Source organism: Seriola aureovittata, chromosome 12 (assembly GCF_021018895.1).
Source record: "Seriola aureovittata isolate HTS-2021-v1 ecotype China chromosome 12, ASM2101889v1, whole genome shotgun sequence".
NCBI classification, from domain to species: Eukaryota; Metazoa; Chordata; class Actinopteri; order Carangiformes; family Carangidae; genus Seriola; species Seriola aureovittata.
In genome coordinates this window covers 22,535,874-22,561,990 of record NC_079375.1, presented here as the reverse complement: position 1 = coordinate 22,561,990, position 26,117 = coordinate 22,535,874, and the positions used below count along the sequence as shown (strand labels likewise).

Here is a 26,117-nt window from a genome sequence, read left to right as displayed (position 1 = left end):
CACAATGTCAACAGAAATGAAACATTAAACGCTTCCAAAGGTAATATTTATTGCGGGGATATTGCGTTGGATTGCATTAGATTTAGACACTTTTTCGTGTTGTTGTGTCCACCTACATAAATTGCGAGAAGCAATTTTCGATAAACTGAAGGCAGGCTTTGTACTTGTTTATGGCCGCTCCATATGGCTTGTATGAATTCATCGGAGTTAATTATTAGTCCAAAGGCAATAACAATGTTTCACAGAAACATCAAAGTGGGTGCAAACAACTCTCTGATGTAGGAGAACATAAACGAGCTTTAACAAAATGAGCACAACAAAGCGGTCTCCCTGGACCGCAAGGCTTGATAGCCTTCTGTCTCAGCATTTTGATCGGTGACTGATTATGACCTGGGAGTTAAGGCTCCATCATTTACTTAAGCGGATCAATTAAGTGCTTGACAGAGATGAAAGGTTTTACTCTGAATGGGTAAATTTGTTTCCTTCCTTTTAGCATAATCAGAGGCCAACCATGATGTAATTAAACAACAACCGTTGTATATTATGCACCACCACATGTGAACAAACTTCCCCACGCACTCCCTCTGCTGCTTACATGTTCCTGCTGTCCAGCGTGCGGTAGCCACGTGAGCGCGAGCTGTGCGGAGCGCTCTGCAGCGCTGCGATGTCAAAGGCAGCTGTGTCAGCCTCTCCGCCGCCCTCGTCATCATATGTTATGATGTTCTCGCGCACGTCGTCCTCCTCCAGCGGCGACAGGGAGTCGCGCTTCTGCCGGCGCAGGGACAGTGACAGGGCACTCACCGCTGCAGACAGGGGGGGTGGCAGCAGGAATAAAGGATATTGAGGCATAGGAGAGAAATTGGAAGAAAGAATGATGAAAACGGTGAAGGGGGCACAAGTCACAAGGGAAATAAAGGGAAGGAGTAAAATGAGAGAGAGAGAGAAAAGAGAGAAAGATTCAGGCAGACATGGAGGTGAGACACATGGAGATAAAATGAATACAGAAAGGTTAGAGGGCTGGTCTATCCTTTCAGCGGGCTGCATGCCATCACTCTGTCACTGACTTTGAGCTGCAGCCAGGTAAATGGACGCTTTATTCTCCCATGATTCCATATTCCCAAAGCAGAGAGCTACATTTGACCCAGGGCTGTGGGCAAAGAAGCAAGCTATGATAGCGCTTTGACAGTTGTCCAACAAGCGTCTCTGCAGAGATGCATTTCTTTTGCTATAGTTGTGCGCTAATTGTCAAGAATCTTATGTAAAGTTGGGGAATATTACAGTTAATATATATCACCTAAGCACATGTTACGTTCATAAGTTAATAAAAGAAAAAAAATCATCCGATCCATGAAGGAAGTCAGAATTGATCCAAAAAAGATCCAAGGATAATTGACCATTTAGTAAGTTTCAACACCCTCTTGGTACAATGATCATATTTTCTATTTATTTTGAACGTTTATTTTTATCAGGGACCATGTACAAAATAGATTCATTACAAAAAGGAGAAAATATGTTTGTACTAGATTCAGCTACTAGCTAATTTCCTAAATCTGCATTCCCTGGGCAGGTGAGAGGATACACACAGTTTACAATGATAATGTGGAAATTTACCAAACATGATTCACCATAATCTATTTGAAACAATCAGCCTTTGATTTCCCACAGAAGTAAACAGACCAACCAACCACGGTGGATTTTTGTCGGCTGAAATGATTACTTTTATCAGACATAAACATACACTAATGCTATATTTAACCAGCTGACTACTTCAGGTTTCCATCTAGTTTGTTTCAAAACAACAGAAAAGTAAAATGTTTTAATAAAGAAAGACAGAGCTGCTATCCTTACGCTAAACTGATATACTTCCCACCGGGTGGATGTTCCAGTTCATCTAAAGCAACCACAGAATAACGTATTTCACTAATAGCACTATGAAACACTATCTTACTGCACACAGTGAGTCAGTTAAACCGCCATGCTAGTGTTTCCAGCTTACATTAGAGCAGGTGAGCACATACTTTTATTCATTCCTCACAATTTTCTCTTGTGTTTTTTTTTTTTTTTTTTAAAGGCTAAACAAGAATGGCACTCAGCAGAGCGCATACCTCCGCCAAGGCCAAACAGTCGCTCCAAACTGTACAAAATGACAGATCTCAACACCATAAATATGTTTGAATTTTTACATCAACATCTAAACATTATTTCTTGAGAAAAAAATTGAAAAAAAAATGCCCTATCTTGTAACGTTGAGCAAAGCGATGAAAAATTCTCAGATCCAAACAAAGACTTTAACTGACAAAAATTATATGCATTCTTTTTGTGTAATCCTGCTAGCAAGTAAATAAACAAACAAACAGACACGGGTGGAAACAAGCTCTGTGGTAATATTAGTCATAACATGAAAAGCACTCCGACAAAGCCAATGTCATCCGCCAGACTTCAGAGAAAAAAATTCATATTCACAGTAAATGGTCTGGATGTGCCCTAAAATTTTATTTAAAATGTAATTCCCCAGCTCATGATCCATCCCTCCACCAAGTTTGACACAAATCAGTTCAGCACTGTTAGTGTAATGAACCCCCCCCCCACCCCCACCCCCAGGTATCACTCTCATTGGAGCTCCATGCAAACTGTTCCAGCGTGCGAGGAAAACTGCGCTGTGCCTTGTTACAGATGCAAAGATATGACTGGACATCAATCTGTATGGGGGAGAGGCTTAGCAAATCCAATTTGATACTACTTCTATGTCTCAACATGTGCATATAATGTTGCAGTAAGTCAGTCTCCAGCCTCATTATTGTTGGAGGTTGCATTATTTGATTTCCGTGGAACTAATCCAATGATCCCCAAAAGGAGTGGGAAAACTCTAATCTTTCAGAACAATTTGAGGGATCACCATGATGTATATGTATTTCTCTCTTCTCTCTATGCACAAGGCATGAGTGGTTACCAAGTGGCTTCATATCCACCTTATGTATGCCAAACCCCTTTTTTAATAACCAGATGGGATCCTGATGGATGGAGATATTGTCAGAGCTTCTGTAAGAACATTTGGCATTTTGTGAAACGGCCCAATTCTACTGTTCGGGATTAGCAGAGACGTCGAAAAACAAAATAGTGCAGGAAACAAAACTCTAGCTGGGTTTTAAAGCTATACACTTGAGGTGCTATAAAGTTGTGTGTATTTCCTGGTGTAGTTTATGCCCTTGTCTCTTAGAGAACTAAACTCCACTCGGCACGATCACCTTCACGCCATGTTGCGTTTGTTTCTTGATTGAACTGGTCTCTTCCAGAATGATAATGCCCCTATCTACTAGGCATGAGTAGTGATCCAACAGACTGAATAGAAATTACAATGATGCTGGCCATAAGCCAAAGCCTTCTCAGCACCTACACATTATCCAATTGAGCATTTGTGAGTTTCTGCAGAGGTGGCAGTGACATTTTATTACGCTGTTATCAAAAACCGGAGGGCTCAGATAATCATTCACAATTGTTATTTTAGTAGTGATTAGTGCTGACCTTGCCAGAGGAGATAACTGGACCAAAAATTGCAAAGAAAAGTAAACCCAGCTATTGAGCAGCTGTGACTAAGAGAAATATTTACGCTGCTGCTTCCATTATTTTCATATGCAGATTAAGCATCCAGGGATGTAGTGGAGGGTAAACAGCCCTAAACACTATTTACTCATTTTTTATTTGTAGATTAGCATGAAACTCCTTTATAGGCAGTAAATCCTAATGATATAATTTCACTGTATACATAATACTAAGTGCTGTAGTCAAAGCATGACGTAGGTTATATAAGTCGGGGTCCTTCGAGGGACAACAACACTGCTGTTATTGTCTTATGCTGATCCCAGACTTCACCACTGTGTATATTCATAAACTGTATGTAAGTATTTACCCAGCAGTGTAGCGACACAGGCCAGGATAGCCAGCAGGGCGGCTGTGCTGAGCCCGGGGGAAGGCAGCGTAGACTGCTGAGGGAGACACACCGCCTCTCTCTCCCAGTCCCACTCGCCCTCCGTCTGTTTTTCCTTCTCTTTCTCCCCGGCCCGGGCCCCTCCTCTCAGGCAGGGACAGACGGACACAGTGACCGTCCCGGTGCTGGTGAGGCCGGACGTCCCGTCCCTCAGGACCAGCGGCACGTGGAGCGTCAGGGTGGAGGATTGGGAGCGGGACAGCGGCTGGAGCTGGGACAGCAGCACCAGGCTGGCTGTGGGGCCTGAGGGAAGAGACACACAGAGGAATCTATTGTTGTTATTGTTGTCCCCAGTTTTCTGTGCTGAATAGCAGCAGCGTCATGTTACAATTTGGAAATTATGCCCCGACATCACTGTGCTGATGTTTGCAAATGTGTGATCCCGATCAATGGGTGATTGATTCATACAGCAAGGGAAGGACGCAGGCCTAAAGCTCCAACTTTGGTGAGTCCAGCCTCCTCTTTTATTATTACTATTTCATTTCACGTCCTTTAATTTGCAAACCTGCGAACCACCACTGAAGCTGCAGTGTCTCACACCAGAATAACAATGATACTAATTTGGGCTAATAGGATGAATCTACCGCAGAGTGTCTCAATTAGGCCAGATACTATCCAACTGTCTCCTGCAGCCACACTTCATGATTTATTACTCCCAATTGCACAGAAAACTCCAACTTAAAGTCTGATACACTTCACTTCATTTAAAACTAGTCTCCAGAATATTGTTTGATTAATATGCTGCCCTCGTACCATCTGCATAGGAGTACCGTCCAACACAAAGACTCTCACACCTGCTCTGATTGACACCGACTGTGCCAATAAACTATTTGAAGAACGGAGCGTGTGCATCAGAAGCATCGAGTTTTACACCATGGTTACTAACATGAAGCCTCATAAGCCCAGAGATCTTTCTTGTTTTGAGATGTTGACTGCGTTCATCAATAACAAGAGACTCACATTCAACAATTTAGGAGAGACAGCAGGAATAACAAACTGCTCTATTGGTCTGACTCTTACCATTGGGCCACGGAGCTGTGGAGTGTCTGTGTGGGAGATGTTTTTAGATTTCCTCTAAATTTAATGTAGAAGGTGCCAAAAAAAGGCTACAGACAGAAGAGCATGTAGAAAATAGCGCAGAAAAATATCTAATCAGTCTGGTTGTACAAACACGACTCAATTATGAAAGCAATCTTCTGTGATCCAAATCATAGATCAAATCATTATCCTTTTTTTTTTTTAACAAAGCATGCCTTTGTCAGACAAGATGTCCATATGAGATCAAAACATGTTCCTCTTTCTCTGTTCTCCGTGTTGGATGACACATCAAAGAGGCGTTTGATTCCTCATGTCAGTGAGTTTATCCCCTTGATCCTTAATCCAACCAGAGCAGGTTCCCTCCTCGTGGTTTTGCTAAGTTTAGGAATAATGGTTCGGGCTAATGAGCTGGTCGCCAGTATGGTGCCAATCAAAGCCAAAAGGTGTTCAGTGCTCATCAGCCGCTGACAACTGCAACGAAATTATGCTGTTGAATGTGACAACACTATCAAACATTACAGAAACAAAATATCTACACGAGACACTAGACAGCTCCTGGTTACCAAAACAAAACTATCAACATGTTCATCTTTTAGAAATAAGGCAATTTTCTTACAGCTGCACTGATCAATATTCCCCTCCGAGCGTTTACCGTTTTCCAGCTCGTTGTTTCGGATTAACAGCACTCATCTTTACTGTTTTGGTTCAGTCTCACCGCTCTTCATCAACTGACTGCTACTGCTACACAGGCCACACACGGCAGCAAGTGGCAGGCAGACAAGGTTAGCAATTAGCTGGTGAACATAGCGGAGCAATTAGCAGCTAAAGAGACACACTGGGATGGTTCTTCTTAAGTATGACACCTGAGGTTTAATTTCTCCTTAGCTCAGGGAGTTACTTAACGGTGTTGCACTGACTCTCTTAATAAGGTTTCCTTAGCTAAGGAAAAAGTTTAAGTCATTTACAGCAAAGGAAGAGATTTTACAGTTGGTGGAGACACACACGAAAGCTAAAAGAAGTGTTAATATTGGACTGACTATCATAAGGTGGCCAGAAACATGACTTTTTAAGTGAGTGCTAATGTGTCTCTGTGTCAATTGTGTAAATTGAAAACTGGTTGATGTTGACATGATCATCATATCAATGTCATATGATAATACTGTATCATTTTGCATTTACAGTTTACTCCCCCAGGGGCCAAAAAAACTAAACAAACAAACAAGAAAATGAACATTAACACTAAGTTTTTAGACTAGTATGTGGGACACAGTATAAGAAGTAATAAGATTAACTTTGATTTAGTTAGTGCTTTAAAGTGGAGAGAAATGACCACAGTGCGTACGCCTGAAAATGCACATATCAGAAGTATCCTGTGGAATATTTTGGGCACCATGTTTTGTTTTGGATCATGACCCTGCATGCAAATGTGTAGGACATGAAAGTTGCAAAGCACAAGCAGTTTGACCCTGCTCCATGAACTGACAGATGTTGGTCGTAATGTGCCAAAAGAAAATGCAGCAACACGACAGCAAATGGAGAGAGAGGGAGACTTCTAGCTGATGTAATCAAGGCTGTGGTGTACAGTAAATGCTAGAGGTTCCAAAATATTCTGTTTCTGCCAATGTTTTATTCAGCATGTTTTGTTATGCCTCAAGCAAACACACAATGTGTTTAAGTGTGAAACACTGTCTTTAAACATCACTGTGCTTGTTTATAATATAACTCTACAGGTGATGCATAATTGCAAAATACATTTAGGGACCAATTATTTTTTGTTTTATGTGCTAAAACATTTTTATCACAGTATATTTGTTGAAGTGAATGTTGTTGAACATATTCTTCTTCTCATCTTATTCTATTTCTACTTGAGTATTACTGAGCAAAAACCATCTACTTCTAGGATTTAAAGTTTAAAGTTACAATAGTACATTAATTAACAAGCCCAATAAGTTTGTACTGTATATATCTACAGTATGTTCACGTGTTCTTGAGCTCTAAAAACAGTAGAGAAAGCAGTGCAGACAAAGAACATACTAGAAACAAATACGATGTAGCTAAATTCAATTCGCTTGAAGTGAATTAAATGAAGCATCTCCGATTTCTTCAAAAGCTTTTCATTGAGAACAGTAAGTATATGTGGTAGCTGGGAGGAGAAGATGGATGTAGAGGATATGGGAAGGCAAACAAGAGGGACAAACAAAAGAGAGGAGAATAACAAAGCAAAACAATGGGGCCACCAGAGTTGGGAGACGGATGGTAGAAAAGAAAGGCAGCGACAGAAAAAAGGGGAGGTGGGAGGCAGAGAGGAGAGGGCTGGAGAGGAGGGTAAAGAAAAGAGAGAATAGGAGAAAAGACGAAGATGGGAACAGAAAGGCGGAGAGAAAATGTGGGATTAAGAGCCTTAAGAAAAGTAAGGGGAAAAAAAAAAGTGTGTCTGCCAAAGCAGAAAAAAAAGGGAATTAAGAGAAATACACAGAGAGGGAAAGATTGAGTGCCTACCACCACTATCCCTGACGCTGAAGTTGAGGGCAGCTCTGGACTCTGGAGGGATGCTGAAATACACAGTGCTGTCATTCCCTCCCTCATCTCTATCAATCGCCCGCAACACCTGCACCACCTGAAACACAGAGATAGAGAGAGCAGAGGAGATTGGGTGAGGGGGGGGTTTGAATATCTGTGTGTGTGTGTTCATGTGTGTGTGTTAGGGGGCTGTGTGTGTGGGGGGGGGAGCACAGAGAGAGGGAAAAAGAAGGTAATGGCAGAAACACTTACAAGGAAAGTGCTTTTTGCTACAAACCATTAGCCGACGTCAGCAGGACTCAAAACAAGCCAAACAATTAGCACGGAGACACAAGCGAACTGTGTCTGATACTCACACCAAATAAATAACTGCATCTGACGTGAGTCGCATCTCACAAATACAGTGTGGCTTTCAATTTTGTAATAGCATCTGCACGAGTCTGTAGAAGCAATCGTAACTAAATTAATCTAAAAGAAATCTCCCACTGCCTAAGCTGATGGGTAATTTCTTTTTAATGAAAAACCCCCGTCGTCATTATGCGAGCCGTCCTTTCAGAAACGCTTTCGAGTGCTAGTTGCGAGACTGAAAACAGGGATAAAGGGTGCCGCATGCTCGCCGAGTTAGTTAGTGTCTCTAGGCCTTGAGAACATTTGTTATGTGCAGTCACATTATGTTATCAGTCGCTGTGTGCGAGCATTCAAACGCGTTTTGCCTAATGACTTGTCATACAGAGACATGCATACCCAACCCCGACACACTGAAAAGATATCATAATATTCTTTCTTGAAGTGTCTTCCTGCTCACTCACACAACAGTATACACAAACACAAACACAAACACGAACATCACAGGGAAAAACAAATCAATGTCGTTGCCATAGAATCACAGATTTAGTGGCGAAACAACAAAGACACAAGCGGAGCAATGAAAACACCAGCGAAAACAACAGATGGGCCAAGGCACCAAATTATGGCGATGGAACCAGCATGGAATACTGGAGAAGGACGAGAGGGGGGAAGAAAAAAAAGAGAGAGCAAAGGATGGTTTCCAGGGAGGGATCGAGGAGCACAGTGAATGATTTCTCTGACTGAGATAGGATCAAGTAAGAACACCACGATGCAGAAAAATAGACAAGAACACAAATAAAGCATGAGGGAGAGCGGGAAGGAGGGAGACTCGGGTTTAATTACGATGTGAATAGCTGCTGCGTTGTGATAACAGGCCATTGAGGATTCACCTGCCTCCATGGTGAATGGGTAAGCTGTAGCTGCATAGAGTCTGAATAGATACTACTGTACTCTGTATGCTCCTATAGTTGAATGGACATGGCTAAGTATACTATGTCTCCTTGTTTAAACGGAAGCAGCTTTGACGTTCTGCATGTTTCTTCATAGGAGACGTCACTGTTGGAAGTAAAGGAATCAAACTCTTGACAACTGATGGCGTGAACCTTTTATCTTGTTCCTTGTCTGACAAAATAATGTTTGGCCGTGTTGCTTTTATATGAGTTGTACATGAATGTAAAGTACAGTGTTTGGGCAGATTTACATTAATATTATTTATATATATATATTTTTAACCTGAGCACAACATACTATATAGTTTATACATGGCATATAAAACACACACATTTACAAAGAATAGGGTAAAAACATAGACTGTATATATATTTCTGAGGAGCAGGCTTTAAGCTCAGAGCGAGCTGATCGCCGTTGCCATCTTGGCAGCGACTGACTCCACCTAACACCTGGCTAATCTAAAAATGGGCAAAGAGGGGAAGCGTGTGTGGAGACTGGTGAATGCCGGTTTACCGGGCTGTAAACATGTTTATTTCTGCTGTAAAGTTGTGCATGGGGATTGAGTAGTTTTTTGCCAGGCTCAAGTGGTCATTTTAAGGAACTGCAGTTTTTGGCACTTCAGTGTTGGCTTCATTTTTCAGCCCTGCAGGTTGCCATTTTGGTTACTAATCAACCATATGTAACACTTCACCATATACAAAAGTATGAAACTATGAAATCGGTATAAAGATGACAGTGACGGTGCTGAGGTCATGAAAAAGGGAAAATGTATGTTGATATTTAAAGCTGGGGCTGATGGGATTCTGACCAGGAAAGTACTGGACTGATTATAATTTTGATCTGATGATGGCGATAGATGAAAAATAAGGGTATCACCTCATAGCATAACATCAATCCGTTCTGTGGGGAACATCAGTGTTTGTACCAAATTTCATGGTAAATTCATCCCGTAGTTGTTTGGACATATCATTAAAACGCACAAATGGCGGCGGCACTGGAGGAAAATCATTAAAGTTATTAGGATTCATCGCCTCTGAGCCATGAATGTCTGTTGAAAGTTTCAAAGCAATGCATCCAACAGTTGTTGAGATATCTCAGTCTGGACTGACTGGCATTGCTCTCCAAGCAGCCATGCTTCTAGTCAAGCTAAAAATGTGTTTAAACCCCAAATTTGGTGTCATATCAAAAAAGACAGCAATGCGTGCTAATCACCACCTCCAGCAACACCCCCGCCACGCCGGATCCGGCCCTGGGACGCTGAGAGGAGCGGTCTCAAAGAAGTACATACAGCCTTTTTCTTTTTTTAATATTTTCTCACCACAGTCTTAATCACTGACTCCAGCTGCCTCTGTCTGTCATCCTTCCCCTGGACTTCTTTGTTTGCCCCATATGCATTCTCCATTGTTCTTTTTTTTTTTTTTTTAAGTATTTGTTGTCCTGGTCGATACAGATGCAGCATACTTTCAACTTTTCGTTCATTATCACCAGGTCAAGTTCTCCTGTACTTGTCGCAAAGGAGATGGAGAACAGCGGACACTAAAGCAGAACCTGTGACAAATGGCAATGAGATCATCTCATCTCTTTACAGAAACAAACTAGTGACAGCAGCATAATTTGAGACATAGACGCTTTAAATCCTAGAAAAACACTGACATCAAAGGTCATTTAAACACATACTGACCTGCCCGATGGAGGAGGAGTCGCACATGGCTGTTGTGTACTGCCTGTCCAGCTCGGGCGCATTGTCGTTCAGGTCTAATGTCTCTATTGCAACCAGAACTCTGGACACCTGGCTGGGATTGTCTGTAAAAGGCCAGAGAGAGAGAGAAGAGTGTTCCCAGATGCACACACAGCTGTGTATGGAAAATTATATGAATACAGTTCTCCAGAAAAAAACACCAATAAAACACACACAAAATAAAAAACCAGCAGTGCAGACACACACAGAGGTGCAAGTTTGCACTCCATTAGTTCCACTAAATCGTCCTCATCAGCAAAGATCAAGCATTTCAGTCTCTGTCCAAAAAACTAGAACAGCACTCAGATCACATTAGAGAGCACACAATTGGCTAAATATACGTTAGTGCATTTGGTTTCATTTGGCTTGTGTTACAGCTCACAAGGTCCCAGCTGGAGTACAAGTGATGCTTCCATAGCAGTTACATTTTTCCACATCAAACTGTTCCATTCTTAGCCAAAGCATCTCACAGAGTCAAGTGTGTGTGTGTTTCTAAGAAAGAGAGAGAGAGAGAGAGAGAGAGAGCGAGCAGAGGAGGGATGTAGAATGCAGTCAATCTGCATGCAGTTACACAAGGGCGCAGTTTAAATGGATTGGCACAGGGTCTCCAACACCCCATTCATTTGGATACACACAGACACTCACACACACACACACACTCGAACATGAAGTTCTCACAGCCACAGTGTGAAACGCATGGAGTCGTATTCTGAGCTGAACATTCACCATTTCATTTTAGGCTACTCTTGTGCAGGACACAATCCAGGCTCACCAGCACATATCTTCACTCCTTTATCGAAGCTGGCAACACAGCTTGGGTCACACTTTCTGTGACACTGACACACACACACACACACGCACACACACACACACACACTCCCACACTGTGTTCTCAAACCTGGAGCAGTAACACTGTGTCATGGATGACAGCGACTGGTTGCCATCGCTGAAAAGCTGAAAATGAGCTCTTGCTGTAATGCCACTGGGTGAGCTGGCCTGCCCGTGGCCATGGCAGAGCTCCTACTGTGCTTTATGTCAACACAGCCTCCAACAGCCTGTTTATTAGATAGAGCTCATTATTCAGACAGGCACTCACTGTGCTGCCTCCACAGTTCTACCCAACACTGCTGCCACAAGGAGCCCTGAGTAGATTTTAAGTAAAGATTAACTTTGTCCAGAGCAAGCCTTGGCAGGAAAACAACTTCCCTTGCTTGCACCGAGCGTCTACTGGACAGCATTCGCCAGCAATACTTTCCCTTCTACACCAACCAGCGAGATTGAATTCTTTCCTTTTTTTTTAAGGACTGAAAAGATTCAAATAATAGCTTGTCACCTGCCAAAATAACAACTTCAACTTAGCCAGGAAATAGCAGGAGGCTGGTGTTATCAGCAGGGAGACATCACTTGTCAACACCTTTTATAAACACATTTTGTTTGGTTTGGTTTGGTTTGGTTTAGGCACAAAAACCAACTGATTAAGGAGAATATCATGGTTTGGGGTTAAAAGAAAAGAATTTGGATTTTTGTTAGGAATTGGGATGCAAACGTTGTGGCCTTTGTTGTCACAATCAGATGCTGAAATACCATCACACTACTTCCACCTTTCCCTCCGAGAGTCATCATTTTCAGAGCCACGAGAAGCGCTTGTCAGAGATTGTTTTAGGCATCTGAATAAACAACCAAGACCTTCCCTGTCAGCCACTGATTGTCCCCGCTGAAGGACAATTTTAAGAATAAGTAATATGGTGATATTCAATATTTTTCTTACTGTCAAACAAATTCCACGACAAACCAACACATCTACATCTCCACTGTTTTCCAAAACCACATCACAGAGCCACACTGTAGCACTGGCTCCATCGTTACAATGAACATGGTCAGTGTAGTTTATTTTGGGTCAATCCCACGAACACGTTCCTGCTGCTGTAAATACTCGGCAGCACCACATGTCCTGAAAAACAGCCGCAAGCAAATACACTGTTTACTCCTGTTTGGGAAACCTCTGCTAGAAACCACAGAGCCAAGCTGTTGTCGGATATTATTTAGTTTAAAAAAAAAAAAAAGGAAACTATACATTCATGATCTCTTTTTCATCGACCCACTGAGAGCTGCACTGTTAGTTTGTTCATGGGATTTGTAATTATTAACCTAATTATAAAATAGCACCACCATTATTCTAGTGTCTTTTTTGCTCTTGGCTTAAAGGGTTTTAGTCATATTAACACCGGATCAACACTATTTTTGATTTATTGAAATAAGTCTCATTTTTTGAGCTTCAAAATTTTATTTTTGACCTTTGAAACAGCAATTAAAAAAAACAATCTCAACTGATGATGATTGAAAGCTCCTGAATAGCTACTAAATGGACCCATGATTGTCCGATCATCTGTACTTTTGCTCACTTGCGGTGTCTCTCCTGACTGAAATATTGCCAGTGAAGAGCCTGACTGTTTGTTGAAGCCGGGTACCCTTACTTGAAAACCGAGAGGTGTTTACCACTCTCCTCTGCAATCACAGCGCGCCTGTAAAGCAATGTTTGTCCTCGATTTGTTGCTTTAATTCTTTGCTTCCAGTCGAATCCTTATGAGAGCGGATCTTTTGCAGCATCAGATAACTCACACAATATAGATCAATTGATTTTCAGGAAAGCGCTGTAACAAACTATTTGTGGCGCCAAACAACATTTCCCTCATGGCTTGATGACTTGAGAGCTAAGCCGCTTAGCGAACTGCATCACACACTGGATATTGTGCTTTTCAGACACTGTACAATATACAGTTTAAACTCCCATAAACCAGTGGGTGCAGGTGTCAGGCTTGGTAAATGCTGGTTTCATTGTCAGAGTTCTTGCTCCAGATAAAAGAAAGACTCCAATGAACAAACTCTGAGGAGTTCTTAGCTAAGTGGTGTACAAAGAGGGAGCTCTGACCTCTCTGGGTTGCAATGACAGTAATGTTGTGCCAGTGCTCGCGTTCCCGGTCCAGCTCCATGGCCGTGGTGATGAGGCCGGTGTCTGGGGTGATACGAAACAGTGCCTCCGGGTCTGACTGAGGATCAATGGAGAACCTGGGGGGGGGGAGAAAATAGGAGCGTAAGTGAAGTGAGGATGGGGCAGAGAGAAATCTAGAAAGAAAGAGTGAAGGGAAGAAGCAAGCAAGGAGGTGGCAGAGCGGGGCAGAGTGTAAGAAAGCAGACAGGGCAAATGTGTGAGGGACTGATAAGGAAGTCAGCATTCAAATGGCCAAAGAATTAATATAGGGAGATTATCGCAGCTGATAGGAGCTCTTTTGAAGTGCAACCGATTATCTAAATATCTATGAATATACCAACTATCATTCCTTCCCACACACTCATTCTTAGCACTTTTGCTGGTGCTAATTGGGACACGGTTTTCTGGGATTGTTACAGACAAATCATTCGCCTCTCTTGCCATCTAGAACTATGTGAGACAAAAACCTTCTCCGAGCACAAGTGAGCATTTGTTTGTTTCGTGTTTGTGAAGAGCTGGGGTTGAAATTCAATCCAAAAAGTACACATCGCTAGCCTAAAAAGTTTGTGTCTGACATTCAACAGTCAAAATAAATAAAAACAGAGAAGTCCATCCTCAGAAACATCAAATAAACAATGAAATGGTTTTTCATTTAGCAGTGAAATTCTTGTGTTGATGATAAAAAACAGCAAATTTAACAATAATAAACGAATACTTAAAGGAACATTATAGGAAATACACTTCCTGAGAGTGAGATGATGCCATACTACTAAAATGCTACATGCTATAGTGCTAACTTCATATGTGGTCAAAATTGAGTTAAGACAGGACTTTTTGACATCTTGCCTCAACACAGAATTATTACAGACTACAATAAAATGTAGGATTATTGGGGAAAGCAGCTGAAAACCAAGCTGTGGACTGCACTCTGGCTAGCTAAGAGTAGCTGGGGAGCTAACTGTAGCAGAATTTGACCACTTTTTTCTGTTTCTGCTTCTGCTGTTTTTTATACATAAATAACACAATACTTAAATTTAAATCCTAATGGACTAAAAAAAGGTTTTACAGCTTTTCTATCTGTTTGATAGTTTTATTAAGAGCCTTCAAACTTCAAACATATGATCTCTGCTTTACTGTTTTAGTAGTTACTGCTGTTGAACTTTGTTAGTGCATATATGAGGAAAGAGACCTCTTAAATTACCTGATATTGTTGGTCAGACCAGTATCAGGGTCTACAGCGCTGACCCGGCCCACAGTGCAGGCTGGCGGGCAGTTCTCAGATACATCCATGTGATATCGTGCCCGGGAGAACCTCGGCGGCTCATCTGCATCCAGCACAGCTACTCTGATGGAGGCCCGGTCCTTGAAGGGGCCTCGACGCAGGAAGCGAGGGTCCACTATGGGGTTGAGGACCTCGACAGAGAAAGAGTAGGAGCTCCGGCTCTCATAGTCTACAGCCTGGGGGGGGGGGGGGGGGGGGGGGGGGGCAACAGGGAAGAGTGAGCTAGTGGGATTAAAAAATACTCAGTGTGAAAATATATAATCATTCAAGGTTTAAATATATGCTCACTGTGAAATGAGTGATGATGACACATTTTATTAGCAAGAAAATTATGCAAATGTCAGTCCTACAAACGTCAGATCCAATAATATGTTTTGTGCTTTCATTTGGTCCAATTCTCACACTACATTTTCCACAGATGACTGCTAAATTACATATCAAAAGCAAAGAGATGGCAAATAATGAATTATTCCCACAGATAACAGCTCGCAGAGGCTAGAGAATGGTCACATCCAAAATCAGCTGAGGATGATTTGGAGTAAATAATACCACGGTTACCTTACATGTTGTCACGTTTGGATTCTTGAAGTGATACTTCAAAAAAAAGAAAAAAGTTGTTGTGGGTGGATGCTTGGAGCGCGGGTTTTTGTGTGAAGTGGGAAAAGACATTCATGAGGTGTTGATGTTATAGCATTGCCAATGAGATTCTTGATGCTCAAAGGGTTGAAAGGATTCTTGAGAGCTCCGACACTGAAGTAACTACATGTTTGGGCGTTGGTTTGACATTGCTTAGAGTTGATGTGGGGATATTCTTGACGTCCTAAGACTGGGGGGGGGGGGGGGGGGGGGGGTATAACTGCTGTAGTGTTTACCGCCTGGGTGTTAATACTGGTGGTGTGTTTGTGGGAGTTGTATAAGATTACCGTTGTTTTCTAAATGTAGCACAGATGGATGTAAGCATGTGGTACTTCAGGTAGTTGCGTTGAACATTTTATCTAGGTTTGGCATTGTTTGTTTGCTGCAGTGTTGGCAACACATTTAGAAGTGTGTTTTCCTGTAATGTTACAAACATGTTGGTGAGGGTAATTTCAGACCTTGTGACACATTGTGGGAGGGAAACTTGTTTTTGTGACAGTATGGATCCGGAGTTCCAGCTTTCGGGGGCTGTGCAGATCTTGCACTGTGCCCACAAATAATTTCCACAAACAATGAAAATCAAAAACAAAACCACGCTCCTGTTCTCTATCACCATGGCAACTCTATTAGCACCATAGAGACTCTTACCTGGCTATGAGGAGCATTAGAAATTCCTTTGTATCCTTGCATCTACACAGGTATAAGAGATTTCATTTGGGATAGCGGCTCAGGCCCAGGAGATTGTTTGTTACAGAGAAGTTATGAAGCCTATTTGTCTGAGGTGTCCGTGTGATTGCGTGCCGCACTCCCACCAGCAGGCCGGCTCTGAAGCGATGAGATAGCCTCTGATCAGGTTTGCCGAAATGATTGTTAGCGAGGGGAGAGTCGTCACACACACTCTCTCACACACACACACACACGCATGCACACACTCGTGACATACACCTGCTGCTGATTAAATCTGGAGAAAGCAACATGTTTGGTTCCGGTTCAAAATACCTGTTTGAGGTTTGAGGTATTAGTGTTAGTGTGTGTGTGGGCTTGTATGCAAGTACAAGTGGTTCTTGAGCCTGTGTGTCCTCAGATCCTCTGTCAGTAAAGTGTGTGTGTGTGCTTAAAGTAAGTGTGCATATGAATCATCTCAGTGTGATTGGCACAGAGAACCATGTTGGACAGAGGATAAATAGGCTCCCTGGCTATGCAGAATATTCGCTGTCAGATTGAAATGGGGGAAAAAATCATTCTGAGGATCCCAGCCGCAGTGGGAATATTGATATCCTCTCACTCGAGCTCTCTCCTTCCTTTCTGATCTCTCTTTTTCTATTTCTCCTTCTCTTTTCTTCCCTCTTTCTGAGCTGTAAACCAGAGTAAAATGCTTTACAGGAAATCAGCAGTTTTAGAAAGAGGTGAAGTCTGATTAAAAATTATGCAGAGAAAAGGACGAATGAAAGACATCAAAAAGCGAGCAAATTGGGGAATATCTCCGCAGAAGAAATAAATAAACAAGAAGAATTGTCAAGGGGGTGATGGGGAGATGGAGATTGTGAGACTAAGTGTGTGTGCGGGGGGGGGGGGGGTTTAGCCGGGACGACGGAGGGAAAAGGTTCTCTGACGGGGTCCCCATTACAGGGAGAGAGACAATCTGTCTGAGGAGGAGAGGTGTCACTTACACTGTGAGCACACACTCATCACCACCCCTCCCTCCCTCCATCCAGCACTCCATCACTCCGCTCCCTTTCCTTCGCTACCTCATACACTCCATCACCCACTCCCCTTCCCAGCCTACACCCATCTTTCCCCCCCCCCCCCCCCCCCCCCCCCCCCAAGTGTGAAGTGTGTGTGCGACAAGGCGCCAGCTCTGACAAAGCATGGCACACACACTCATCCTTCTCCCTCATCCGCCCTTACAGGAAGCACTTATCACTAACTTTCTGTTTTTGGTTTTTTTCTCTCTCTCGTGCACATTTGGGTGATTAGATGTGAATACATGCTCTGCTGCCTCATGCACACGCACACACACACATACACAGACAGACACACACACACACACACACACACACACACACACACACACACACACACACACACACACACACACACACACACACACACACACCATAAAGACCAACTTAATTTTCAGACATTCTAATACCCTGGTATAACATCTGATGATCAAGACTTTATAGAACAGAGGTTAAATATATCTTCTAACGTCTTCACGTATTCGTCTTCACTTCATATTTGTTACTGACCAAACTGAAAGCAAAAAAACTAAAGTTACTCTTTAACTACACTTTCTTCCTGTGACATCTTCCAACATGCATACATACAAATGCTGAAATTACAGATGATTGTTTGCTTTGTTGTTTAAGAGAAACTGTGATAATTTTACTTTGCCTTTACTCACGTAGAGCTGTTTCCTGAGGTGGAAAGCAACCCTTTTGTTCTGTTTCTATTTCTATCACTTCTTTTCTTGTACTGAAGTTAGCATGCTAACCAGCTAGCCCCAGCCCAGTTGGACTGTCTTTTCACTTTCCGATACCGAGTCACTGTAGAGTCCAGTCTGCCTCGATGAAGCATCGCTGCTCAGAGGGCGTATTATAACCTCTTGTCAAACGAAACAATGGCTGAAGCTCTTGGCAAAACTGGTAACTAAACAGCTGTTTACTCTTTAACCACACATTAAATTACAGTTGATTATTTGGTGAAGAGAAAGTTTATAAGTTCATCAGCAACAACTTTGGTTATTGATTAAATCTTTAAAAGGAGCTATTTGTAAGTTTTGCTATTTTTACATAGCCAACATTAGCATTACAGCTGTTTACTTACCAGTCTTGCCAAAAGCTTCAGCCAAGACAAGGGATTATAACACACCCTCTGAGCTAGCTGGTTAGCATGCTAACTTCAGAGGATTGCTTTCCACCACTGGAGACGGCTCTTAGTGAGCAAAGGAATGAAATTTGATGCTGAACTCACAACATTTCTTCTAGACTGGTAAGTAAACAGCTGTTAATGCTAATGTTGGCTATGGAGCAACAGCAAAACTTACAAATAGCTCCTTTAAGTGATATATCAAGCAAAAATGCTAAATTCACTGTTTCCGGCTCCTCTCTCTGTTGGTTGGACAAAACAAGCAACGTGAAGATTTAATCATGGCCTCTGGAAATTTATTATTGGCACTTTTTTTTCTGTTCTCTGACCTTTTGCAGACACAGACCATTCATCCACTAATCGTAATCAACAAATTAAATGTAAATAATCACAAGTTGCAGTCCTTGAATGTGCATAGACACTCAATTATCTCTAGTTAATGTTGCCCTCCTCTTCTATACACACACACACACACACACACACACAAACACACACACAGACACACACACACACGCACTCTACAAGTGTAACCTTCTCCTGTCCTGCGATGCGGCGCCCCCACAGTCCTTTTTGAAATTCAAATTACTCTATACAATTTCCCTTTTAAATTCGCTTCACAGTTAGCAGAAATTAATTAGCTAACCTGCATGCTAGACTGGCGATACATAATACATCTCTCCTCAAAGAGGCCGACCCATAGGCATACATGCTCGATTGAGAAAGAGTGTGTGTGTGTGTGTGTGTGTGTGTGTGTGTGTGTGTGTGTGTGTGTGTGTGTGTCCAGGCTTTACAGTAAATGTACATCACTGCAGGGTGAGGCTTTCCAGCACAGAGTCGGTGCCTCTCACTGACATTTCTCTAATTGAGGGAAAATAAATACTCAAGTGAACATGTGTGTTCTTGTGCTCACCTATAAGTGTGCGAGTGTGTATATGGTCTGTGGCATGTGCATGCTTGTGTGCGTTCAGCGCCCTGCTGTCCTTGGCAGCTTGAGTCCTTTCTTGATTTCGTGCATCCTAAATCAAGATCATACATCACATTTGTCTGATGACAAACGCAGCTTTGGACATTTCTGCCAACAAGCACAACTGCAGAGATGGGAGAACAAAGACTCGTTTAAATCTCCCTTTTGACTTTGTTCTTCTTCTGTTTCTGTCTTATTTCTCTCCCAGATGTCCTGTGTCTTCCTTTTTTTTCCTCCAACATATGAGCGAGACATTGGTCTCTCTCTCTCTCTCTCTTCCCCCCCTTTCGCTTTCTCTTCCTCTCTCCATCTTTTTCTCTCTTTTTCCCTCAGAGGAGATTAACACAATCTCTCCTCCGCGTGAGAAAACAAACACAGATAATCCTGGGCGCACTGCTGGCGTGTGACCGAGGATTAGCCAGCCGTTTTAAGTGAGAGCATATGGAAATAATAACGGCAAACTGACACATGCGCGAGCTAGCTTGTCCCCCAGGTAAAAGGAAAGAAAGGCGCACAAATAGCAGGCTTACACAGCTCACAGCACCCCGAAAACACACCTCAAAAGGGAAACTCCTGAATCGGGATATCGCCGGGTTCGTATTAATGATGTTGTGACATGCCTAGTGTTGCGTCTAGTGATCCCACTTTGTTATATACATGCTATTAAATACAGTATACATGTGTAAAGAGGTGCTGTGAAATCTGGGCATTATCCTAGTTTGCTTTTAAAGTTTTTTTTTTTGTTTATTTTTAATGCTTCAGTTGTAATAAATGCTCCAACCATCAAAACACAGGTAGGCCTTCATTGAATCATCACCTGTCTGATTTGCATGTAAAGCATCTGTGTCCATCAGCTGATGACAAGACGTTCCATGCCTCTTCCTTTTCTTCTAATTGCTCCTCATTGGAGCAGCTGATTAGATTTTGATTAGTTGATTGATTCCAATGAAACCTTAACCAGCCTCCACCAGTTAAGAGCTCCCATTGGCTTGAATGTTACCCTCTGGCCATTAGGGGGCACTGCTGCAGAGCTATGTCAAGGAGCCACTGTGCTGGGGAGTGTTATGGTAATTCCTCAATTACCTGCTACTTACACTGTGGCCTTGTTCACATGCTGTATCAAAAATCTATTAGCAGCAATGTATACATTCATTAACAGCTATATGTAATAAGTAAATAACTGGAGTGGAGCAGAGCTGATGGGACGGGACAATTAAAGAGCATAAAATGAGGAAGAAACTAGAAAGGGGAAGTTTTATTTATTTATTTTTTTTATTGAATGGATGAATAGTCTGTTTGTGTTAGTATGTCTGTGAATATATCTGCACGGATATGTGCGTCTTTCTGTGTTTCTCTTTACGAGCACACGTGAATGTGAATGAGGCAGACCTGGGCTGAGTCACAGACAAACAAACACACACTGTCTGACATGGCCTCCAGACACAAAACAGAGCAAGGACGAGATAGGGTAGGGAGGGCCTGTGTGTGTGTGTGTGTGTGTGTGTGTGTGTGTGTTTATATTTACTCGCGTTTTAGCTTGTGTGTCTCCCCCTGCATATTTGGATATATACGTGTGTGTATGAGGGAGGGGGGGTCAGAGAGAGAGAGAGAGAAACAAAATGCAGAGAGACAGCAGCAGATGATGAGAAAGGGGGTAAAAGGGTTGAGGTTGGGGGTGAGGTAATGGTTGGGGTGGGGGCGTGGGATGGTGGTGGTGGTGGGGTGATAGAGTAAGGGAGAATGGGGAGAGGGAGAGAAATCTTTTTATTGCTGGGGGTCTCTGAGGGACTGACAGTAAATAAGCAGTGATAAGCAGCAGGCAGCTTCAGTCGGAGCCCAGTCTTGCAGGCTTTTAATGACCCAGCTTGGCTAGAGCTATGGCTCTACCATGTTTTCCTCCTCCTCCCTTTGCTCGTCGGCACATCATCCACAGTCTTCCTCGTCTTCATCCGTCTCATTTTCTCCGTCTGCCTTCCTCCCCCTTTTTCTTCTCCCGAGCTCCATTTTGTCATCACACATTCTCTCTCTGTCTCATTTTAACTATCTCCTAACTCCTTCCACCAGCTCCCTCTTGACTCTATATATCCCTAATCTGCTATTAACCCCCTCCGCCTCCCCCGCCTCCCCTCCCCGTCAGCTCACTCTCCCACCCACCTCCCATCTGACACATGGTAGAGAGGTAAAGACGAGCTCTGCCGCGCAGCCTCCCTCTCCATCTTTAAACGAGCAATCGCGCCTCTTTGCAGCTCTTTTCGCTCATTTGCCAGTTTAAACACAGGGAGCTGCAAGGTCAAGTGTGTTGTATTGATGTGTGTCTCTGTATGTATCTCTCTGTGGTTTATTGGTGCTTGTGTAGGTGTGCATCCCCATTCTGTGTATCTGACTGTGTGTGTGTGTGTGTGTGTGTGAGAGAGAGAGAGAGAGAGAGAGATAGAGAGAGAGAGAGAGAGAGAGAGAGAGACAGTGCATCTCAGATCATCGGTTAAAGAGATTCAGCCCACAGCGGTGAGATGACCAGCAAGGTCAAGGCAACACTCTGTGGCAACACAAATTGTTCCACTCGGAAATCCTTCCTTCTCCGGGGGCGCACAGATCATCTCCTTCCCTGTTAAAATCCTTCACAGTTTGAAAGCCGCCTGACTCCGGGAAAATGTACAGAGGGCCGATGTGACACTGTAACGCAACCCAAACAGATGCACGAACGCATAGCAACAGCAAAAAGAAAAGCATTGCTCTTGTATTTTAAAAAATTTTTTTGGTTGTTTGTTTGTTTAACGAAGTGGAAACTGAGGGGAAGCTTAGCGCTAATTTTACGCTTTGTTTACTTTAATTCTATTAGAGTTGTAGCCCATCTTACATGTTTTTCATTAGTTTCCCTGAAAGGCTAAATCCCTCTTTATCTATTCAAGTCAGATTTTTTTCATTAATATTATTAATATGAAGAGTTTCCTGTAGCACACCTACATTTACACAAAATCCCAGCGCTGCCAAGGACTACATCTAATGTAAATGGTGCCTTACAGCGTCTGAAAATATTCAATATAAGCTCTGCTTTTCTTGGAAGCGTTGAAAACGAATCCACACGCAACCCATGAGTCTTCAGTTTCATTCAATATTTCACCCATTGCAGCAATCCTGGTCTAATCTATTTCTCTTTCTTGGTGCCTTTGTAGAGGGATTAAAGCCACACAAAACAGCGCGAAGGAGGCCATGTTGAAATATTAATTGTACGCTTTGTTTTGTGTGTCTGGATCCAATGGGAGGAATACTGCAGGTGGGAGGTGTCTGTATGAGTCTACATGTAATTTTCCCGCCCGTTTCGCTGGTCGCCCAGCACATGTTGAAGTGATCGATCCTCCTTCGGTACGCAGCAGGTTGCCCCTTTTTTTCCCTCTCTCCCTTCGCTGCTCTCTCTTCTTCACTGTGCTTGTTGCTGCCTCCCTATCTCTAAGGTTGGTTTTTTTTTCCATTTAAGCTCTTTTTATTATTTATTTTGTCATTTTTACCTGCTTGTCTTTCTGGATGAGTTTTTCTACCTCCCTGTGCCTCTCAGTCTCTAGCTGTGCTAATTTCTCTCTGTGGCTGTCAGTGATTTCGCAGCTCTCGCTGTCTCTGCATCTCTCTTCCTCCCTTTGCATGTCTCTCTCTCTGGTCCCTTTATACTCTTACTACCTTGTTATACCGCACTCTCAGCTGCCACTGTCTCTCAGGAGCTCATTTTAACACTCCTCCCTCACCTCTCCCATCTTTCTCTCTCCGTCTTCATCCCCACTCTTTTTCCCTTATTCCTGGGCCCTCACCTTTGATTTCTTTCTTCCTGCATCTCTCAGTGTATCCAGTCCTCTGCCTGCCTCTCTGCCTCTCTTCAAAAAAAAAAGCTTGGAAATCCTGCTCCACACACCACCTCCAGGTGCGGATTGTTTTTAATGAATCCTGCAAACCCAAGGCTGAGAACTGACACAGTGATAAATTCACACACACACTCCCTGCATACACCAGTATGCACAGCTTCACCGCTGCAGAGTTTCTATGCACTAAATGAAGGCGACGGGACTGAAGAGAGGTGAAACATCTCCAAGAACCTTACGCCACTCCAGGTGGCCTCAAATAGCACTTAGAAATACCGTGAACACACACACACACACACACACACACTCCTGTGCACCAGTCACCGGTGCAATCACACATAACGCATTTTTGAATATAAATAGCAATATTTCTGACAGAGTTGAAAAATTGCTGTTATTTCGTGCAGATTGTCTCTGTTCTCTGAAAACAAGATTTCTCCAGAATGGAAATGTTTCAGAAAGTTCAGGATCTTCTTCTTCTGATGAGTTTCCAAAGGATTTTTATCAGCATATGAGTTTGGGAACTTTTTTTCATCTTCCAAGTTATAGATGGATCCCTGTGACACGGCGAGATACGGGGCCGTATCTCACACCGGCCGCAAAGCGCCACGCAAGAGTCTTTGCTAGTTTCAGACTGACGCAGTTGTCATTTTCCCATCCAGCGCCCACGCTGTTTAAACAGGAAATACATTTGCATTTACCTGTGCACCAATGGGGGCATCATCTTGAAGCAGCAGAAAGCGATTTCACAATTGACCAACAAAAACCTTGTTTTAAGATGGTGACGCAGCATTTCACTGTTGAGTCAATCATCAGCTGACCAACCAAACCAATGGTTTGAAGAAGAAGCAAAAACTTTCATTCATACACAGTTTCCCAGTTTCGGCTTCTTCAATGTGAGAGTTTTTGTATTTCACTCCCGTTTTTTTCACCTCTTGAAATTGAACGTCTTTTGAGTTTTGACTGCAGGTCAAACAAAAATGAGGCCTTAAGTTTTGACTTTATTTTATAAGCAAAATATTCTTCTTCAGGAAATGGAGTGGACTGTACGGTGCACAGGTTCCTGTAATGAAGGAGCCTGTTGCTTGGTGCAGCTGTTTGTGCTCACTGATGAAGGCCTTGGATACGCAGGAAGAACGTATATTAGGATCAATCAATTGCTGTGTTTTTCATGGAATTTGTTGCCGCATCATAATACATACACCGCATATGCATGAATGTGACTGCCTGTGTGGTGTATATTATATAACATACATAACAAGCACGTGAGCACGCTTTGTTAATGACTGACATCCCATACATCAGAGTGGCTAATGGCATCACAGGAGACACATGTGTCTTAATTGAAGTGTCTGAAAGGATCCTTTGAATTGAAAGCATTATATATATACACACACACACACACACACACACACACACACACACACATACACACACACACACAAGGCCCTTGTTCCCATTAAACCTGCATTACATGCGAGTGCCAGGGCCTCCGTCCTCCTCCTGAGACAGACATGCATGTACTTTAACGAGTCACACTGGTGATTAGCGGGTGTCAGCACTCCTTGCCCCCACCGTGCACACACGTCTTTATAAGAATGTGGTTATTCGGGATGACAGGGCTGCTTAGGGGATGGCTGTTTGAAATTGAAATCATCTAGAATTACACTAAAGGGAACTATTAGCCAAGTGAACTCAGAATGGAAGGGCAGAGTCTATTTGATCCCTCTGTACATGCAAATGCTCCGCACAGAAAAGCTTGGCTGAAAGGCAGCAGTCAAAACACCTCAACAGTGGTCAAAACAGTTTTTCTGCAAATTAGACTCAACTCAGCCGCCGCAAACATTTGCATTTGGATGCGTCATGCTTTGATTGGATTTTCGAATGGATGTTTCATTATGTTTGCTGCAAACAGATGGAAATATTGATAAAAAACGGAGGCTTGTTTACAGTGGGTGAATCAAGCAGCAAATTTAGTTGTTAGAAGCTCATCAAAAACACTCTCGTCTGATGGGAGTCAAATAAGGAGAAAAGGTAAGATGAATATAGATCACGTTAAATCGTAAGATCCTCACTGTAAAGACGTCGGAGAGATGAGTCATGTTAAATCTTATAGGCTTGTATAGCCTGTTTGTGTATTTCCAGGTAATTCCAGGTTAATGGGCTTAGGCAACACGGTGTTGGATATGCTTTGACTCCCAGACGAAACAAAACACCTCTCAAAGAAAAAAAAAACCTGCTCACTTCACCTCTCCTCCCCCTCATCATCTGTTCTCTCTCTCTCTCCATCCTCCTCTGTCCTGCCCCCTCTCCCCTTTACCCTTTCAAACCAGCACCTTCCTATTCATGCTCTCTCACCCCTCCCTCATCTGTCTCCTTCTCCTCCCCTGCCATCATTGCTCGTGACATCCAAATGACCCTTCCCGCATCTTCCTCCTCCCTATTCCGCCCCTCCTTCCGTCTGTCCGTCCCTCCGCCTCCGTCCCCCCACCCCACCCACCTTGTTGAGCGTGATGACAGCCTCTTGGTTCACTCCGGTGATGTTGAACGTGTCCCCGGTCTCCCCCTCCAGGATGGTATATTCCAGCTTGGCGTTCTCGCCGAGGTCGGCGTCAGTGGCTGAAATACGCCCTATCTCGGCGCCCGGGATGGCCAGCTCGGAAACAGAGAAGGACCACATGCCTGGGAGAGACAGATGACATGACGGTGCACATTAGGGAAACAGTCTCCATCTTTCATTAGCGCCGATACACTTCATTTGTTAGTTAAACATTTCATTTTGTCTTTTGAACTGTTTTCAAATTGCTTTTCCCCACCTGTGCCGAGCCAATATTTACAATATTTCATTCAGATAAGGCGCCATTTAATTTAACAGAACTGCGAGGATGAAGGGGACAGATTAAAGAAGAGAAAGGCAGAGTGTGTGTGTTTGAGCGCTCAGCACTGA

At 43.0% G+C, this 26,117-nt stretch overlaps 1 protein-coding gene across 1 annotated transcript in view; it reads right to left on the bottom strand.

Annotated features, from left to right (window-relative positions):
• LOC130178997 (uncharacterized) overlaps window positions 1–26,117 on the bottom strand; it is a 141,283-nt gene that overhangs the window by 6,556 nt on the left and 108,610 nt on the right. The window contains exons 6-12 of the mRNA XM_056391689.1: window positions 25,671–25,852; window positions 14,771–15,027; window positions 13,510–13,646; window positions 10,524–10,645; window positions 7,523–7,640; window positions 3,908–4,228; window positions 596–803 (exon numbers count right to left, since the gene is read on the bottom strand). Of these exons, the coding sequence (XP_056247664.1) occupies window positions 596–803; window positions 3,908–4,228; window positions 7,523–7,640; window positions 10,524–10,645; window positions 13,510–13,646; window positions 14,771–15,027; window positions 25,671–25,852 (1,345 nt within the window). The remainder of the gene's footprint in view (window positions 1–595; window positions 804–3,907; window positions 4,229–7,522; window positions 7,641–10,523; window positions 10,646–13,509; window positions 13,647–14,770; window positions 15,028–25,670; window positions 25,853–26,117) is intronic.